Source organism: Pomacea canaliculata, linkage group LG12 (assembly GCF_003073045.1).
Source record: "Pomacea canaliculata isolate SZHN2017 linkage group LG12, ASM307304v1, whole genome shotgun sequence".
In the NCBI taxonomy this organism is placed as follows: Eukaryota; Metazoa; Mollusca; class Gastropoda; order Architaenioglossa; family Ampullariidae; genus Pomacea; species Pomacea canaliculata.
In genome coordinates this window covers 15,560,803-15,581,293 of record NC_037601.1, presented here as the reverse complement: position 1 = coordinate 15,581,293, position 20,491 = coordinate 15,560,803, and the positions used below count along the sequence as shown (strand labels likewise).

At 36.3% G+C, this 20,491-nt stretch overlaps 3 protein-coding genes across 3 annotated transcripts; 2 read left to right on the top strand and 1 right to left on the bottom strand.

The window, feature by feature from the left end:
• The first annotated feature begins 1,927 nt into the window (after positions 1-1,927).
• On the top strand, positions 1,928-12,197 carry LOC112576733. The gene is made up of 13 exons (XM_025259404.1): positions 1,928-2,289; positions 2,623-2,791; positions 3,474-3,629; positions 4,486-4,624; positions 5,157-5,259; positions 5,614-5,709; positions 6,405-6,498; positions 7,027-7,104; positions 7,247-7,338; positions 8,800-8,899; positions 9,459-9,527; positions 10,254-10,348; positions 10,782-12,197. The coding sequence occupies exons 1-13, from the start codon at positions 2,129-2,131 to the stop codon at positions 10,864-10,866; spliced, it is 1,437 nt and encodes a 478-aa protein (XP_025115189.1). The 5' UTR covers positions 1,928-2,128; the 3' UTR covers positions 10,867-12,197.
• LOC112576735 (26S proteasome non-ATPase regulatory subunit 7-like) lies at positions 12,103-16,049 on the bottom strand. Its single transcript, XM_025259406.1, has 7 exons — positions 15,745-16,049; positions 15,045-15,137; positions 14,373-14,470; positions 14,036-14,116; positions 13,751-13,842; positions 13,189-13,333; positions 12,103-12,874 (listed from the first exon to the last, which is right to left on the bottom strand). Exons 1-7 carry the CDS (start codon positions 15,917-15,919, stop codon positions 12,551-12,553), a joined length of 1,008 nt encoding a protein of 335 aa, XP_025115191.1. The 5' UTR covers positions 15,920-16,049; the 3' UTR covers positions 12,103-12,550.
• Positions 16,050-16,077: 28 nt separating this feature from the next.
• LOC112576734 (peroxisomal and mitochondrial division factor 1-like) lies at positions 16,078-20,491 on the top strand. Its single transcript, XM_025259405.1, has 5 exons — positions 16,078-16,499; positions 17,121-17,255; positions 18,553-18,615; positions 18,909-19,004; positions 19,658-20,491. Exons 1-5 carry the CDS (start codon positions 16,350-16,352, stop codon positions 20,366-20,368), a joined length of 1,155 nt encoding a protein of 384 aa, XP_025115190.1. The 5' UTR covers positions 16,078-16,349; the 3' UTR covers positions 20,369-20,491.

Genomic DNA, 20,491 nt, shown 5'->3' with positions numbered 1-20,491 from the left:
AGTTTCATTGTTCTTTTGTGTGTTACAGTAATTGATAATTTGTGAAAGCTTTTTCATCTCAAAAAAGAAGATACTTTTTGTCTAAATTTTCTTCAAAAGATGCTGAAAGTGATTACTTGAACATATTTTAATATTGTAATGCACTGAAACCTGTACCCAATACAAAATACAGTTAATACAGCTATTTTATCCAGTATATATAAAAAGAGACATCTTTCAATGTATATAACAAGATAGCGGTCAGGGTGCATTGTCATCTTACCGGAATAAGATTTCCTTGTTTGCCTGATTTTAGGGGAGAAGATGGGTTAATAATGCAAAATTACAAAAGATAGAGGTGGCACTTAAAGCAAGAATTTCACTTTTTTGTCACAGCCTGCCTAAAACTAAGCTCATCCCAACAATTCCTACTAAATAGGCATTTTCTTATGCCAGTCATATTTTTTTTCTAATGACCACATGGTGGTGCACTTGAATATATGCAAATAAGCATGGCTTATGTCAAAATCTCTTATTTATGAAGTGCATTTTCTCCATGGAGTGAGCTCAATACACTGCACACGAGACTGCAAATGTAATATACAAAGAACATATATTAAACACAAGCAAAAACATTCAGACTATACAGATGCAAAATGACTGTGGAATGATGAAGATTGAGCTGATTAATACAGGCACTGTATTGCAGAAGGAGATATTGTTGAATTTAGCCCATGGTGAAACTTTGGTCTATTTTTAAAAATTTGGTCTGATGAAAGAAAAACAGAGCTGAACAATTTCCCACATGCCTGTGGTTGTAACTAAAATCATGCCTTATCTCAGCTAGACGATAAAGCAAGAACATCTCATAAATCTACTTTTCTCTGTATGTGGGTGTTCATTCAAACAAAGTTTGAAGCCGTTCAGTCGTGCTGAAGCCAAAGCCTGTTGACTGCGCAGATAAGAAATGATAATTAAGAGCTACAGAGAGAAAGCTGGTCCTTCTTTTCTGGAGCTGGAATCTCTCTCTCTATGATAACGATTGTGTTTATAGTGAAATGGTGGTTGAACTTATTTAAATGGCACTGTTTAAAATAGGCAGCTGAGCTTGTATAAGTTAATAACTTAATTGTGCCATCGGCAATTGATTTGTCTTTTGGGCATATGAAATCTGTAATTTGAAAGCAAAAGATCAAGAGAGGGATGGGCGTCGGTGGAGGAAGAAGAGATCGAGCAAATCACGTGTAGGTTTCACATATCATATCCCCATTGCCAATCACGAGCTGTCAATCTGTACAGTTAGACAAGGCTACAATTGTTTCACTATTTAATTCACTAGAAATATATATATATGATGTGCCGCACTTAAGATAGAATGTTCATAATAAAACTGCAGCATTAGCATTGGCCAAAGTAAACATGCAACCGGCTCAAAGATGGATACTCTGCTTAACATAAGATCCTATGTGAGTTTTTCCCCCTCATGAAAAAAATTCTGAAACTTTTTTTTTTTTTGTTGTGATTTTTATGCCTATAAGTCCTCTTGACTTTATTTTAAAGAGGGATCGAGCGGCTACATAAGAGAAATAATATATTCTTACATCTGACATATTTTTTTGCTACTTATAATTATTTTAAGACGAGAAAGTATGGTCAAAGCATCCTTTGACTTTTCAGATGGTCGAAAGCGTCTATGTTGCTACTGGAAACGGCACTCGGATCGATGGCGACTTGAAAAGAGCGCGTTACTATGAGTTCTGTTTATACTGTTTTGAGACATAAACATTACTGTTGATAACTGTACCTGACGTGTAATGCAGTTCTCACCGTTTAATTATAATTTCTAACAGTAATTTTTCTATTCTGTGTATGAAGGAAAACAGCAGGTACCCTTCGCTATCATGCAGTATATACTATATGCCGTATATATATATAGCAATAAGAATTTCGAAATCGAAACTTGAGAATTTTTGTGGAAGTGGTTTTTTCCCCAGGCTATGAGTAGCATAGACTGTCCCACTGTAAACACGTCGGAAGTTTTAAGTCCGTGATAGTGAGGACTGAGAATTTTACTCTCACTTGAGGGCGTATCACGGACGTGTGTATATAAGTTCGTGATCGTACTTACTGCTGATTGTGAAATGTCAAAATGGCGTCTTGCGACGATAGTCGAGACCAGATAGCCGAGGATCTCATTTCAGAAATCTTAGTAAAACTTGTCGAGGAGGATAAAAAATCAGACGTTGAAACTTTTCTCAGGACATTAAAAGTTTGTCGTGACCAACAGAAGCAGGTAGAAAACGCTGAAAGGTATGTGTGATGTTTACTTTCAGTTTCTCACCACAACTCGGTTCGATCTTTGTCATAGTCGTTATCTTCAGTCATGATAATTTAAAGATCGACTATATAAGACAAACTTCTGGAAAAGATTTAATAATTTGTTTTTAAATTATATAGATTGCAAAATTCTAGCATTTAATGAAAGTCGCACGTGCATTTTTGTGAATTTGACTGCGGGTGATGGAGAGAGTGATTTAAAGTCGACAGTGGTTGAGTAGGAAGTGATTAAAATACACAATGCCATATAAAATTATATTTACTAAGTGTCATAGCTTGCTTACACAAGTTAGGTCTGGTGCACAGGTGGCTACAGTGGGCAAGTGGACAGAAAAAATTGAAGATTGTTTCATATCCAGTTCCACCAGGTGTACTTCCAAAAGGATGTGACTCTGGAGAACTCTTGGATATTAAGGTGTCAAGTCGAGGTCCAGATGATGCAGTTTATGATGCAAGTCAGCAGATTAGACAAAGAGTAAGAAAGGGCTTGTACAGCCTTTAAATCTGGCAATTACTTAATAATAATAATAATCATCATCATATCATCATTAGGATGCTTGTATATTCCAGTATATTACCAGGCCATGAAAAGGAAATGCAACCAATAACATATGCTGTAAACATTTATTAGACTACTGGAAAAATCACAGAGAAAAGTGAAATCTACATTCCTCTTCAGTGAATGGAGTGAAGCTCTCACTGTTAATTTTTACTTTCTTGCTCGGCTGTATATGTTTTGTCGAACTGCTAGGAGTCATGCAAGCACTAAATCACAGCTGTCACTTTGGCATTGTTATCATTGTTGCCATCAATATTAGGAAGAAGCCGGTTACAGTGTCATCCTCCTCCTCATCATCATCATGATGCCAGGGAATGAATAGTCTGGTTTAAACTTTTAGCAGCATATATTTCACTGAAGATTATAAGGGCATGCAATCCATTCTTTTGCCTTTGTGCAGATTTCCACCAGTTACAGATGTGACATCTTTTAAAAATCATCAGGCTGCACTCAAAGTCAGTGAGGGGTGGAAAATATAAGTTCATAGAGGTCACTATAGTTGAAGCATGCACCTTAAGTCACCTTCAGACATCCATATCTTTGTCAATAACATTTATGCCTCAAGTTAATGGCTTATTTTTGTTCTATTTTTCAACAGGTTGCTAGGGGCAATTGTTTTTTGAGAATTGATAAAGGTTTATACAAGGGATCAAGACTGATTCTGTTTGGTCTCAAGAAGTTTACAGGTGGTCTTGGTGATGACGATGATCGAGACAAGGGGGATAACTACACTTGGCAGAAATATTTTACAAAGGTATAAATGCTAGTATGAAAGAAGCCTAAACTTGAGATTTTGTATGCCATTTTGGGGGTATTTGTGTTTGCCTGCTCATGTGGTATGTGTTCTCTGTTTTTGTTTGTTTGCCTTTGGGGGTTACACTTATTTGCATCCAGTTCTGATTCAATAACTACTTTTTCCTTGACATTTATTGCAAAATTGAAGAGAGACAGGTTAACTGGCTGAGCTGATTGATTTGAAATGAAAGATGCTTCCGCTTTGTACAGATTTTATGCTAGTAATTTGCGAGTAAGTTTTACAGTAATGAAAAAAAATTAATTGGGTAGTTGCTGATGTTATTCCTGCTGCATATCACATTACAAAGCCATGTTGCCAAGTGAACATTCATTTTGCATTGGTCATATTCAATCCACTTCAAGACTAATGGAAATCTGTTTATATTGATGCCATACCCTTGTAACAACACATTTCTCTAGTGATGATCGAGATCAGCTAAAAGGAATAAGCATCATCCTAAATGTTAAATGAAGAGAATGACCGCATTACAGATTCTGTTATTTTTCTTAAATGCTATAGTTTAGTTACTCATAATCATATTGTGATGAATATCTTAGGCATATTGTGACATCCTTCATGCAGAATATTCATCATAATGAAAATGAGAACCATCATTTATTAAATCAGAAGTGTTGAAAATAATAAAGACAAAATTATTTGGTCCTGTAACCAAGGTGTTTTGTAAGTTCTTGTTCATGATTTTAAAATTACTTTAGAAATATTTTGTTAAATATCAGATAGCAGAAGTAATTTTGATTATGGAGTATTTCATGCTGCTTGCATTTCCTTTTTTGTTTCTCAACCCATTTAAAAGCCATTAGAGATGGCAACTCATGTTGTTGCTACGCGAAAGGCAAATGGAGAAGCTGCCCATTTGAGCTGCATTGAAATTGGTGGTCAGCTACTGATTTGTGCTGGTTCTAAAAATGTTCATATGCTGTTCAGTACTAGGGGTAAGTACTGCACTGGTAAAACAAGAAACTTGTTCTTTAATTGCATTTGTGTATGAGATTTGCTATCTATTGCCATGATTGTTTCTGCATGTTCATTTTGGAAGCTGTTCAAATGGATGCTTTCCTGTGCAATGTAAAACAGCATGCATAAAATACTGTTTTGTCTCTAAAGCAAAAATAATATTTTGATTTTCTTGGAGATTAGAAAAGTCATTGGAATCTGGAAAATGAAAGGTTCTACTGACAGATGATGTAATTTTGAATGAACAAAGATAACTGATGAGTATGGTGGGGAAGGGGTGTCAAGGTGGGGTAGGGGAAAAGAAAGGCTCAACTGTTTTGAAAAAATGATAGAGAAAAAAAAAAGACACAAGTAACAATTGTCTCACAGTTCTTTATCCATATGAGTCATCAGCACACTTCTGGAGCCATTTCACCACTACATTTTGTTTTAAAACCAAAAAATAAAGGGGGAAATTAATATGTGCATTTTTGTGTTTTATGTATTGGGTGCATTATTTCCTGTTTTCAGAGGACATCAAGCGTTATCGTGGTGACAGGTTTAGAATAGCCAGTGAGATATGTGAAGTGGTGATGGACATACTTGAACAAATGGAACCAAAAGATAGAGACAGGTGGGTTGGTTTGTCAGACTGTAATGATGATTTATATATACACCACCTGTGATATCTTTATAACTAAACTTAACTGTCCTTGATGGACTGTTGTTGCTTCTCAAATGTACATTTATCAAAAATTAGATTAAGCCGAAAGAAGGAAGGAAACAAATAAATTATCATTTAATATCCTTTCGGAAGAAGAACATAGTATATTAATTTTTGTAGTTTTGTTGATAGATCACAATCCTTCAAATAATTTTTTATAGTGTTAATTTTTTAAAATATATAATGTTAATTACAGATAACATTGCTATAATAACCATGTTTATTTTGCTCCCCATTTATTGTGAAACTGTTGTAATAAAACAGACTTCTGAAGTTTCTGGCTACAACAGGTTTCACCGCCATCTTCGAGATTCTCTCCCCTGATCATCAGCATGTGGAGGATCTCAGCTATTTGTGTGGGTAAGGTACATAATCACTTTTTTGTACTAGCTAAGACAACATTAAGAAAAACTAAAGGTAGTACTGGCAAGTGAGATGTTAGGGATTGCACTTGTGGTGTGGCTATACTGTTTTTGAGTCTGTGGTGACATTTTTTCTCTCCTTTATTGCCTTTCCTTCATCAATCTTCTACAGGGTCAGGTACTCATTCAGTTGCACTACACTGGTATCCAATCTAGCTAGTGGCATCCTGACCAATCTGTACCTGCAGCATACAAGACCAAACACTCAAACTCATCTGCGGAAATGCCCTTTTTTGTAGGCAGAGATGTGACAAAGAACATGTAGTCCACAGAAAGCTTTATGGGAGCAAGAGGAACTTGGAAGACACTGTGTCATTCAATGCTGTTGTTTTATGCTACTTGATGATTGCAACTTGATAAAACATTTAAAATTGTAAAATATTTAAACATCCTATGAAGATGGCTTATTTTTTGCATGAATATAAACAACAACAGAACAGACAATAAACACATAAAAGAATGTTAACCAGAATCTTAAAACCATTCTAGATTTTTTAAATAAGCCAAGAATAGGAATATATAGAATAAATTTAGGAGTTATGGTGATACTGAATGAGTGTCAAGTGTGATTATAATTTTTTATTTTTTTGTGCATTGATTTTATTTTATTTATTTATTTTTTTTTTGCTCCAGAAATAAGCTTCAGTTTATTACATGGACCTCTCCAGACCTTAATTCGGAATCTGAAGCTCAACTATGCACTGTGCCTCCTCATGTTGGTATAGAGGTAAGAATGTGGGTGTCAAGCAAAGCATGTGGGTACAGCAATAAGAATGCAAAGAGAAGGTGAAATTTCCTCTTAGACTGCTGATTTACTTATCATAATGATGAACTGTATAAGAAAGCAGTAAGAAGCATGATCTTGTGATTAAATGTGCTCATGTCCAATCTGCAAACTCAAATACAGCTGAAGGCAAATCCTGCTCATGCCTACCTGTATCCAGCAGAATACACACACCCACATACATGCACCTTGCATTTCAAAAGCATGCATGTAAAAACAGAACATCTGTCACCCTGATCTATAACTGTGATAACTGTTCATTATAAGCCCTGCTATAACTTGCATTCCCCCGCAAACCTTGAAATCAGGTTTAAACATATCGATTCATTGAGTGATTCATGTACCTATGAAATATTGAATTTTGAGATCATTGTAGCATCTTTAATAAGTATATAAAGAAAAAAATTGTATATACAAGACTTTTAAGTGTCATGTTTGATCACGTACAAAGTGAGTCCTATTGTTGTTCAGATTGCCAGGGTGCTGGGTCTTCAGACCATAGAGTATACAGTCATTCCATTGTCTGAAGTTGATAGCCACATCACACGGGTCAGTTAACTGTTGGTGTATATGTGTGTGCAGTCATGTGCATGTGTGAACAAGAAACATGGGTTTGAATGTACATCTTGATGGGCACTAAATGCACTCATGCTTTTGTGTCCTTTATTACAAATTTTAACTTTTTCAACAGATAAGGCAAGGTTATCAGTTTGAAGGAGAGGTTCTTTATTTCCTTGAGAACTCATCTACAGTGATTGGCCTTTTAAAGAAAAAGACTATTTGGTAAGTCATCTTTGAGAAGTGACCCTTTGAAAATTTTTAATGATTTAGCCATGGGTTGAATCATGGGTTCAGATCTTGTCTCCAACACACTATTCTTGGATGTGACACCTGTTCACAAGGCTGACCGTTGATGATTTTCTTAAGGTGTGTTGTGAACCTTGGAGAATAGGTATGCAAAATGGACAGAGGTGCTGTAATCAAGCTGCTGCCCTTGGGCTGATTACACTCTAGATGCCTACCCAGCCTTGAATCCTGCTGATTGTGACCAAACAGTTTCTTGTGCAATGAAGCGTTGAGCACTGTTACAGAGCGGGTCTGCATACTTCTGGTCGTGCTGAAGTAGCCACAATTCCCAGACTAACTCTCAGCAGAGGATCTGATATCAGTCACTTTGATTAGTCTCTTCAACAACCTTCCCTCTCACTACTGCCCACTGCACCCCTCTTTGTCCCACTTCCCATCTATAACATAACAGGAGCAAAAGAGACACCACCATCAGGCTTTCTTTCACTGTGTCTGGCTTGGTAGCAGATATCAGCAGTCCTCAGCCTCTCACCAATCTCAAGGGGGTATAATGGCAGCAAGACATTCCTGGCCTCTGGCCCTACCGATGGGTTGGAACTGCCAGAGGGCAACCGCTGTATTCCCCGACATAATACCACCTAACAGCTACCCCCATTTCCATCCTGTGTGCACCGTTTAACTGCATGTCCCCTCAACTCGAATAGGAGGCAGAAGTTCAACACCAACGCTATAGCCCTATTAACAGTTACCTCTTAACAACGTGTGCTGGTTTCCTTCATCCCATGCATGGGTGTGTGAATGGTAGTGACTTTGTTAATTGCATGTAATGCCTGCTATTTAGGGTGCTTTTTTCTTTCATTTGTATATATAAAGCATCCTGATCACACTTTCTGAGGGGGAAAGGGAGAAAGACACTTTATAAAGAAACATTATTGTCAGTGATGTTGAGCATCTGATATAATTGTCTATTGCCTTTATAAGGCTTGGCTAGGCCTTTGGAAATTAATCTACCCAGCAGGGATTGTATTCATGAAACACTTTTTAAGTCTATCCATACTATTAACTGCAAGCAATAGCTAAAATTGGGTACTTGTGGCACTTGAGCAGGCCTGACCAATCCTTGAATATAGCAGATTATCGTATAGAGTCAATACCAGTAATTTTCCAAATCTAGCATGGCTAAGTATGTTGGGAATTGTGTGTGATCTAATTTTTAAAAAAATCCCGACTTCTTGCAAACATAATTTGTAAAAGTGATTGTTTATTAAAAACTATTTTCATCTTAGTCATCTACAGGAATAGATACCATAATGCAAGCCTATATAAATGGAATTTACTAGAGAGGAGCACGGAAAAGGAATTAGGACATTTGTTTTTCTGAGGTACAGGCACAATCGGTCTTGTGTTAATAGTATTTATAGTTTATTAATTTCTTAGGTACATCATCTGTCGAGCTATACGTGAAAAAGTGCGAGTGGCAGCTGCAGCTGCTCTGAAAAATGGAAGCACCTTTTCTGTGTCATCTTTTGTCAAAAAGGTTTACATTTATAGTCATTATTCTGTCATATGCTAAAGTTTTACATTATCTCTCTCTCTCTCTCTTTTTTTTTTTCTTTTATCATGACAGTATCATTTGTGTAAGGAATAAAATTCTGGTAATTTTAGGGTAATGCAATTTTTTTTATACTTTGAAGGTTTATGAAACAACATGTAAATGTAGCTGAACATCCTAAATTTGATAACATCTGGAAGAGCAGCATTTGCTGTGATGACCTAGCTCTGCATTTGTTAAATGAATTTGTAATGTTATTAAAACATTTAATCTGCATGTATTAGAAACTGTTGAAATCAAGCTGTTTAATATTTACTAGACCCAACTGTTCCCATTTGTTGTTAAATGTATGAGATATGCATTGGGCAGTTTTTTGATTGGCCAGAGGTGGATGGTATTTGCATATCATAAATTTATTTGTATGCTCATATTTAGACACATTTTCTTTATGAGGAGGAGGTGTATGTGTCATAAATGTTTGTTGTTATCATCATCATTATTATTGAAAAAGTCTTTTCTCAATTTGCATGATTCTTTGTCTTAGACAGAGAAAAGACTGAATGAAATACAGACATGGTTGAACCTGGATGATGAAAATATTGCAGCGTGGAAAGTGAGAATTTTGATGGACATCAGTTTTAATATTTTAGCATTGACTCCTGCCGCTTCTTCTCCCTCCCCCCTCCCCCAAACACCTCAGTATAATATGCCTGGTGGATGCACAAAACGTCATAGTATGAACTGAAAGCACCTTGGTTTATATATTTTTTTTGGTATTGTTTATGATCACCTGTTTTTAATTCTTAAATTTTAAAAAAGCTGTATGGGTTATGAGAAATATAATCCTGAATTGGTAGAACCAATTACAAAATCGACTCATCAGTACTAGCTACTAAAGCTTTGACTGCTAACAAAAAAAAAAGTTGGCATTCCTTAGCTTTATGGCAGTCACTGACAATATTTCTTATGTTAACTATTATTGACATCAAATGCTGAAAAATTACTTGCCAGATTGGAAATTTGAGCTGTTTGTACTTTTTACAAAAGATAACAATTTTCTTAATTTTTTTTTTAAATTATTTAATTCAAGAGTTAACTGTTCAGGAAATGAATCAATTATAAGAGTTCACTAGAGAGAAAGGTGAAAAAGGAAAATTATCTCTTAACCCAGATCTAGTTTATGTACCATATGGATGCATTGCAGAAAATGTTCTTGTGTAAGATGTATGCACTTCACAATTGCTCTGCTAGCACAAGAATAATATGCATACTTCTGTTACATTGCCATTCCTGTGGAAACATAATTGTTGTCCGTTTTTTTCATTGGAATGCTTTATAGGATCTTGGCATTGGTTTTCTGAAGTGGGCAGTGAGTGGTGTACAGTCACACAGCATCGATCATCATGCCATTGGTGACAAGTTTCCTGTGCTATGGTGAGAAAAACAACCAGTGTACAAATTTTATTGTGTGAGCAATTTCCATCAAACACCTGGTCTTAATTTTATTTTTGTGAAAAAATTTGTGTGTAGGGTTGGTTTGGCAAATGTCAAGTGGTTAGCACATGTGGAAAAGCACAATGAATTGCTCAGTGGATGAAGCCTAGGGAAACAATATGTTTAAAGAAAGAACAATTGGGTTGACTGAGGACAGAAGCTTCTTCTGAGAAATAGCTGATGCTAATTAACGACTGTCTTACATCTTGGTCTATGAACAGGATGTCATCTGGCAGTACAACAACCAAGACATTCTCTTAACTTCACAGAGCCATAGTTTTGATTTTTGACATTTTTGTATATGCAATGAAGTTGGCATTGACTTGGGGACCACACTATATAATTATAATATTCATTTTTCACTTCTTTTTAGGAAGCAGTACCTTGAAGAATCTGGAAAATGCGATAAAATGAAAGTCAAGTATGAAGAACCAACAACTACTTATGCTATACCTTGACAAATTTCTGAATTAGAATTTAGCATTAAGGTGAAATGACACATAGACCATTCCATGTTAATCCGGTTGATAAATATCCGACTGGCCATAGCAGTTTCTTCCTTCAACCACAGGCCGCTAATCACTGACCAGATCTAAATACTACCATTAAAGGTCTAGTTCACTACAGCTTCAACTGGTCATGGACAAAGTACATTACTGTTGGAGTGATGCTTCATTCGTTTATTTGAAGGTAACCCTGATAATATGTTTTTTAAAAAAAAAATCAAAGGTTACAGCTTTCAGTGCAAATTGCATATGTACGTTTTCAGAAAAAATGACTAAGCTTGTGTCAGAAAAAAATGACCACCCAACCCCCCAAAAAGCAAAGGCTTGTGCCTGAAACTGAAATCTATTGCAAATAAATCTTCGGAAACTAAAGTAGTTTAAAGACCCTCAATATTTTTTTTCTCACTTGCACTTTGAAGGAAAAGTTATTGTCTAAACCACCTATGACTTTTTTATTTGAAAATCTGCCTGAATAACTTGGAAACACTGCATTTGAAAGAAGTAACTCCATAATTGCAAGTCTTTGCATAAAAAGGTTGAGAACCAGAAAGTATATTTCTTATCTTTCAATACTGGTAATATTTTTTAGCTTTCGGCAAAGAATAGTTCTATGTAAACAAAGTGAAAATTCACTCTTAACCCCAGCAAATTATCAGAAGTGGTCATCATGCACTTTGACAGGGTGTCCTGTGCCTATCAGCTATAGACTGTGATAGGTGAAGGTCACAAATATACAGTGATTCTACAACTGTTTTTTGAGACCAACATCCATTCTTATTATGTTTGTGTGGTTTTTTTTTCTTTTTAGGAAAGATAAATTATATATAGATAAATAAACTTATTATTTTTTTATGCCATCTGCTGATAGAAACTGTGGCAGGTTTACAAAAAATTTACGAGTGCTTTTTTAAACCATATTTTCCATGTGGATGATGCCTTAAGGTGGGTTCCCAGAAAAGGTTAGACTGCAATAGAAAAGAATCTTGTCACGAGTCGCAGAATTCAACCACCTCATTACTTTTTTCACGACTTCCTATGGGCCATGTCTCAAACCAAGAGCTGCATTTCTGTTACCATCTTGGTGCAAATTTATAAAGTGCTTCAGCAGTATGTAACATTTTCTCAGGGATTCATATAATATCACATGAACAGATTGCACAGGAAACGATCTGAAATAAACACCATTCGTGTGCAGCAGTGCCTTTTATTAAATAGTAATTCATGATAAACAATCAGTGCATTTTTTTGCTTTTTCAAAAAATAAACATCTGAGGGAAATAAGACAGAAAATGTTGAGAACTGTTCTTTTTTCCTCTTGTGATGATTGAATGCATGCTTGCACACACAAATTTGTTTCAATGAGTGATCTCTAGATTGAGGACCCTGAATAGCACTGAACAGGTCTGAAGCCATGCATAGGGTCTTATCATGGCATCTCAGAGCACATTTTTGAATGTCTTCTGTCAAACCTCTCTATCCTGCTAGAAATAATTTGTGTGACATACAATCTAAATTTCAGCTTTGCACATTTTCTTTTTTTTTTTTTAAATACAGCGAGAACAATGGTCACACATGCTCTCTCACTCATCCACCCAATCAACTGCATTCACTTCACACGACATCAAAATATCTAGCTCTACTTTTTGCTTTTGCTGGCCGTCTTCTTTTCAGATTCCTTTGCTTTATCATCCTTCTTTTCGCCATCACCCTTCTCATCTTTTTTCTCCTTCTCTTTGGCATCCTTCTTCTCCTTGGAGTCACCTTTTCCCTCATTCTTTTCAGCATCCCGATTCTGGATCTTGTTGTCGATGAGATTGTGCAAGGCTATTACAGATCGGATAAGCGACGCCAAATACACCACCAGCATTTGATCGTTTGTCTTCACATACATTGAGCGCACAAACTCTTGCAGATTCACATCTGGCAAGAGATTGAAAATATCCTGTAGCTGATACACCACCTGAAGAAAAGATAACAGCAAAGATGAAAATGCTGCAGGTAAAAATGACCCAGCTTGATGAAAGCAAGATCTCTAGGTCAACAACTGTTGCCAGAAATTTAAGTCATGACTCTCACGTTACCCATAAGAACCCACACTATACCTTCCAATACTAAAGAAGTCCCAAAACCACCTTTCATAGTGGTAAAGAACTAGGGTCGTTATATATTTAGCAGGGCATTCTGAAACCAACAGGCATGTGCACAAATGAAAACTACAGCAACTGCCTTTGTGATCCGTAGTCATGCTATAAACATTTGTACTTCCATAACTACCTGGTGGTTAATGGGCAGTTGTCCCGCCACCACTTTTTGCAGATAGGTGTCAATGTCCCGTATGTGGGCATGCAGACCTTTCAGGCCCATCAGCTGATTTGTGACACGCTGTGATAGAGTGCCCACAGTTGTGTCTTTTATGTCTCTGTGTGAAACCAAAATAAAACAATTTTTCTTCTTTAAAAAAGATGTTTCAAGCAGTGTTTCCTGTATCCCAAATGTGCATAAAACATGTAAAAGAAATCCCAAATCTGATAAATCGCCAATGGGGCTCTAAAATTGTCCACATTTTAGCACCAGACATCTAAAAGTTCACTTTTTCCTTCAACTGGTTGATAACATCCCCCACCCTAAAAAAAAAAACTATTCTGATATGGTAATCTGAAAACATGTATTTTATGGATAAGAAACACTGGTAGAGAAGCACCCAAAGGATTATTGCAAAACACAATGAAGGAATGACTAGCAATAAATAAGAGTCATGCTCAGCAAAGCCAACCTGCCATTGTGTCCATATAGTAATCAGAGAAACATTTTAGTGAGCTTAGAAATTTGGGACTACCTTAACAGATGTTCAACCCCAACTTCTTCTGCCTCTTCTGCGCCAATTTCGCTAGGTACATGGTCAAAAGTTTTTGGTGTAGGGGAGCCATCCTGCAAACAATAAAACAATGGGCATTTGCCTTGCCAAAGTCGTAAAGAAGGCAGAAAACACAATTTTTACAACATGGCTAATCTCAAACTGAAACCAAAATTCTCAACCAGATATTCACAAGTAACAAACTTTTATCTTTCACTGTGGGATGGAATTGACAATGCTTTAGTATAAAAATCAGTGTTTACTCACATCATGTACCTCCTCCACAGCAATATAAGCTTCTGTGGGCAATCCCAGGTCTTTTGGCTTGGCATCAATCACAACAAGCACCTGCAAATGGTGGACTAGTTTAGTTATGACATACGTCTTGGTTCAGTGCACATCTGGCTAATGGCTCAGAAGTCAGCTAAAATACTTTTAAGAAAAAAGTTTATAAGACTGCTACGCATCACCCATCTAACAAGATTAGCAGCACACCGTATGTCTGGTCTCTGAATGCAAAAAAGCAAGTATGTTTCTAACACAGTTTTATTCCATGTCTATAAAATTACAGACATAACAAAATATTAAAATAGAAACTGCTTACTGAGTTGGGGCAGTATTTGCGGATCATCTCATTGATGGCAATGTCATTGTGATGAAGCTTGGGTCCTGTATGGTACCATCCCACAACCTTCTCTCTTGCTGTAGCATTACAAAAAAATCTTTTATCCCAAAAAGGTGCTGCATTTTTAAGATTTATTAAAATAAATTCTACCAATGCAAATATATCAAAAATTGTATTAATTTTTTAATAAACACTTGCACTTAGCTTCAATCTTTTATATACAAATTTTCTTTTATTGAAAACCATTTTATATGATCAAATCATTTGAAGGAACAGGAAGGGAAAATTGCAAATTGTGGGCCTATGGTTGATTGTTTGGATTAGCAGGAAACCACTTCCTCCTAAAGGTGATTTTGCACTATGATAGGAGAGGGTAAGTGGGAGGAAACTGAAGTATTTGGAGAAAACCCCAGATGGCTAGCTCAGCAAACAGGTGTCACATACAGAGAGTGTCTCGAAATAAGAATCAGAACCCAGGGCTTCTCACTGAAATGGTGACAAGTGAGTTAACCACTACGCTATTGGGTACACCAGATAGGGGGCCATTTCCCTTGCCCTTTCTAATAAGTGCTATTCCATGATCAAGGGAACTAATTAGAAGAATTGACTGTCAGGATTCATCATTTGAAAAAAAAATTCAGTTGTTCTTACCATTTACTTTTTTGAACATGCCATACATATTCTCCAGGTAGTCATGGTCCAGAAACCAGACATTCCTATCACGATCATCTTCATCAAATGGCACTGAAAATGAACTTGGTAAAATCACATTCAAGTGTAATAAAATGAAGCTTTCTCTATTAGTTTTAGCTGTTGCTAACAGCCACTAATGGGAAAAGCTGAGTTTTAGTACTATTAAATATAAAGCAAACTGTAATCAGAAACATGAAGACGTCTTTGGAGGTAAGCAAATGCTTGTCTCCTCATTGTTGCTATAAAAACAACTCTAGCGTGTCATTTCCATTATAAATGCATTTGTTATAATAAGGCATATCATGGTATCTCACCCAAAAGTATCCAGTCCTAATTACATTGTTGACTGCAAATCTCAAACTGCCAACATTAATCATTCCTTTTTTTTTTTGGTCTTGCTTTAAGTGTCAGAACTAAGATTTCAGCATCAGGGGTTTTCACTTATGGATGGTAAAACCCACATGTTCTCTGGTTATTGATAATGTAAAATTATACCTTTACAGGCCTTTACCTTGAAATTATAAATACAAAGGATGCTGTTTTAATCAGCATAGATACAACGTACAAATTAAGTCAGGGTGGAATATCGAGTGCAATATACAAATTAAGGTACACAGTAATTATGGGTCATTTCACGCGTGTCTAAACACACACACACCAGCAAAACTGTTGGAGACATCGAGTACACCGCCTCTATTAGCACCAAGCAGCACACCAACAACACGTTTCACGTTGCCAACTTTTCCCATTCTATTGAAATGATCCACAACACTAAGAAGTACAAGGGGATGTACGACGACCTTGCTAATTTTGTTCGGATCTGTAGGCGACATTTTCACTGAGTATGTATTCCACAGAAGCGAAATTTAGGTACTCAAACTTTTAAAGATAAGGTTAGCATCCGTGACTCCACAACTTTTCACGAATCTGATAATGGCGCCGACAGGAAATCCGGTTTAACGTACGGATTAATTCCCCTTTAAAAAATAAATGTAAAGAATGTGTAGTCTACGTTTGCGCCTTAGTTCGACATGTAAAATGTACTAATATTTCAATTTTTGTAGTTGTAGATTAAAAGATTAACTTCAAATGGCCGTTAAGAGCTATAACAACTTCTACTGTGTTTGTACTTTTTGTACGTTAGTGAAAGGATGGATTCCGGCCGCTGCTAGGCAATGGACGCCACAGTCATATGAAAGTCCTGCTGTACATCTCATTTGATTTTGCTGGTATATTCTTTGATCGTATTAACAACAAATAAAAATGGACAACTGTTATAATGGCAGGATTCCACGCGAACAACTTCATAGTCAAGACGAAAGACTTGCAAATAAACATATACAAACTTTATCATTCTTGCAAGACATCGCCAAAGAAAATCAGCAACTTAAGGAAAGAGTGGAGCGATTAGAGGTAATTTGTTCTAATGATGAAGAAGACACCTAGCTATCTACTTTTTCTTACTTTGTCGAAGAATTTAGAGATATTATGCTGCTAAAATGTCACAATATTTTCTCTTTGTATATGAGTGGATCCAGCTCAAACAACCTCCAGATATATAATGAAATGATATGAAATGATATTCATTGTCGCTCGATTTAGAAATGAAAGCGCCAGAGAGCATTATTTTTTAAGTGAGTGAAGGAGAGAGAGAGAAAGCATGTGTGTATGTGGATACACATGCCTGAAATATGTTTGAGACATGCATTTGGTATAGCTCATCATTCCCATCGGGTTGAGAGTTTGTATGTGTTGATGATTATGTGTTCTTGTGTGTGAGATAGAGTGTTGTGAGCATGCAAAACATTTTGAAATAACAATTACATAATTCTTGTATTTGACTGGGGCTGTTATATTTGTAGTTCATGCATGTGTGTATATATGTAATACTTTTGTTTGTGAATTTGTGCTTGCTTATTAGTGCAGGCTTGTATCTTGGACATATCAAGATCTTTCTCATATGTTAGGATATGTGCATTATATAGAATGGGATGTAACAAAAGTTTTATTGTTTGATCTTTTGACCCAAACAAGGCTGAGAGAAAGAAGTGTAAAGAAATCCATCTGCTGGCTGAAAAAGGCCAAACAGCCATCAAAGAAATAAAAGAACAATGTTTGAAAGAGACTGATGAGGTCAGAAATATACTTACAGAAAAACATCGTATGGAGGTAAGATTCTTCCTGGTAGGCCATAAGTGTACTTTTCAAAAATTGTTTTTTTTTTCATTTACAGATTTAATCAATATTCGAGTTACCCATAAATATCTTTCTCTTAAGACTTTTGGAGGGAATTTTCTTTGGAATTATTTGAGTTTTGTCCATTCAAAGAAAGATGCTAATTTATAAAAATCTGAATCAGTTATCAAAGTATGAAAGATATATTTGTAACTTTATTGATCTCAAGGGGCAGTTATAGCTTGGAAACATGTGCTTTGTTATGAAAAACAGAAAAAGAGAATAAGTACTATAGTTCGCACTGTGTTTGAGAGATACGTGTCTTCAAAAATTAACATTCTCGCCAGCACACAGAAAGAGGTCAAATCTGTGATGTTTTCTCCCCAGTTGACCCAGCTGTGGAATGGGTATCTGACACCCTAGAGCAGGGGTGGGCAATTAATTTTCCCAAAGGGCCGCATGAGAAATTGGGATGGTTTTAGAGGGCCGGACTAATATAGTTAACTCGGTTTTACCCAATACTGTATATATAGTATATATACTGGCGGGCGGGTAAGCGGGCGGGGCGGGCCGGTCAGAGACAGGAGGCGGGCCGGATCCGGCCCGCGGGCCGGCGTTTGCCCAGGTCTGCCCTAGAGGCTTGGTGATTGTAAGGCAGTGAGGGACAGGCACTGCACTTACAAAATGCTGGCACCAAAATAAATGTTGGTTTTTAACACTTTAGATATCAATGTATTCATGATCTAAGATGGTGCCACAGCTTTGACCTTGTCAATTTTTGAATGTCAGTATGTCTTGCGAACATAAGGAATATATCTAGCTACAATTTGTGGTTAGATATTTTCTAGTCAACTGAACCCATCAGTGTGATCAAAAATAGGGCTTTAATTTTGTGAATAGATGATATTGCTTTTAGTATTTTTGGTTCTTCACATTGATTTTGACTGGTATATAAAACATTTTGCATGTGTGTGTGTGTGAGAGAGATTCACTATAACAAATTTGTGAACAGTATGGCAGAGATGATTTGACAAGCTATATTTTAGTTTTGAAATGCTTTTGAGAAATTTTGCAAAAGGATAAAAGTTAGTCAATCTGCCTGCAAGATGAAAGAGAGAGAGAGAGAGAGCGTATATGTCTTTGTTGACCTATTTTTTTGTGAAGAAATGCAAGAAAGTTCCAACCATCCTCAAGCTGATAGATATGTCTGTTAGTTTGCATCATGTGATCTGCTCTGCTTAGCTTGTTTGCATTACTTTGTCTTACATGTGTAAGGAACTTGTGCTTTCAGATGATGCAATTTCTTGAAGAAAAAGCTGATATGGAGAAGGCTCTCAAAGAAAGTATTCTGAAGGTAATCAGGCTTTTGAGAGTAATTTTTAAAATATTTTATTTAAGTTGAACTGATTTGTAAGCAGCTTACACAGACTGAAAACTCTGAAAAAGTCATGATGCTTTTGTGAATTGCCTGTAGTCTCCTAATAATGAATGTCAGTAGAATTCATTTGATATCTAGTTCAAATGATTTTTGCTTTGATGGATACTGTAATTTTTTTTTTGGTACTAAAACACCTCACACAGAAAATACTTTATAATTCTACTATGTTTATTTTGGAAGAGTTCAGACAAAGCTTTGTTTTCTTCTAGTTTCAGTATGAAATTGAATCCCTGCAACGTACCAATGTTGAGCTGCGTCAAGAGAAAAGTCTAGAGTCCCATGAAAAGATGAAGGAAAGAATAAGTGTTAGTGGTTTCTTAATTGTTTACATCAGCCTTAGATTAAAAATGTCTACATTACAAAAACTTGAAGGAAAGACAGGCAGAGGTTCTGCAACTTTTCATCAAATCAGCTCACATCTCACCATTCAGACAATACTGGTTTGTTCCCCTGTGTTATTGAGGCTTGTCTCCACCAGCTCCTTACTCCTTATCCAAAGCATGTTCTTGACAAGAGAATTCTGCATTGGCTTGTTTTAGAATCTGAAAGTAATGGCTCCATCTCTTCTGGACTTGTTAAACTAGCTGTGACCTGTGACAGCTCTTCTATGTCTCATTAACTTTCTTCCTCCGTTTTACTAGGTGTTCTTTTTCCTCTTTCAGCATGCTTTCACTTCTTGGTAAGCTGCTATATTTTACTTTTTTTTCAAAGATCTGTGCCCAATGTGACCATTCTCATATGCTGGCCATATACTGTGGAAGGTGCTAGCTTGGTGTAAAACATTATGCCCTCCCTCTGTTTTCTCTTTTTCTGTCTCACAAGGTACACTGTCAACACCAGCAACATGAAAACATGATGTCGATGTCAGTGATGTCATATCTTTGACAACATTTACTGTTATATTTCAATTGGATCTATATATTGGAACAATATCAAGAACTTAATTATTTCTGTGCAGGAGCTAGAACTGAGCCTGAAAGATGCGAATCTGGAGATAAAGAACTTGAGTGTCTTGAAGGAGCAATTGGAGCTTGAAGTGACAAAACAAAAGAAAATTCAACTTTCAGACATGTGCCAGATTCAGCACCTACAGAATGTGAACCTTTTACTCAATGAAAACATTCAAGAAATCAGTCAGAAGAATACTGAACTAGTCTACAAATTAGAGAACTTTCAAAGGGAAGCCCATAATGACTGCACAGAAAAGGAACAGGCAAAACTGATAGAAAAACTGAGAAACAAGATGGAGGAGCTGGTCAAAGAGAAGGAGCTTGCTCTTTTGGAAGTATCTAAAATGAATGAAGATTGTGAGGAAGCTAGAGCTTTCCAAGAGGTTGTTCAGAAGGACATGAAGAAGCTTGAGGACAAAAATGCAGAGATGAAGCAGATGTGCGGACAGCTGATTGCTGAAATTGAATTGCTTCGCAAAAAGCTTAAACGAGAAGAGAGTCCATCTTTTAAAGAATTTATTTCCATGAAACGAGAGATAATTGCTGTTAGGAATGAAAATGAGAGTTTGCGACAGAAAATGCAAACACCTTCCTGTGCTCTTCCTGTTTTAAAAGAGGATATGGGGTCTCTAAAACAAGATGTTTTAACAAAGAAAGGGAAGAAAAAGCTGCTTGCTACTGCCTTTGATCAGAGATCAGAAAATGCCAAGTCTGACTGATATTGTTAAACACACTCTTTTGTAAATAAACGTTCATATATACTTGTATTTTTTTAAAAAGTATGTTCAAGGTATCCTACATATGATAATGAAAGACATTAAAAAAGTGTGCAAAAACCAAAA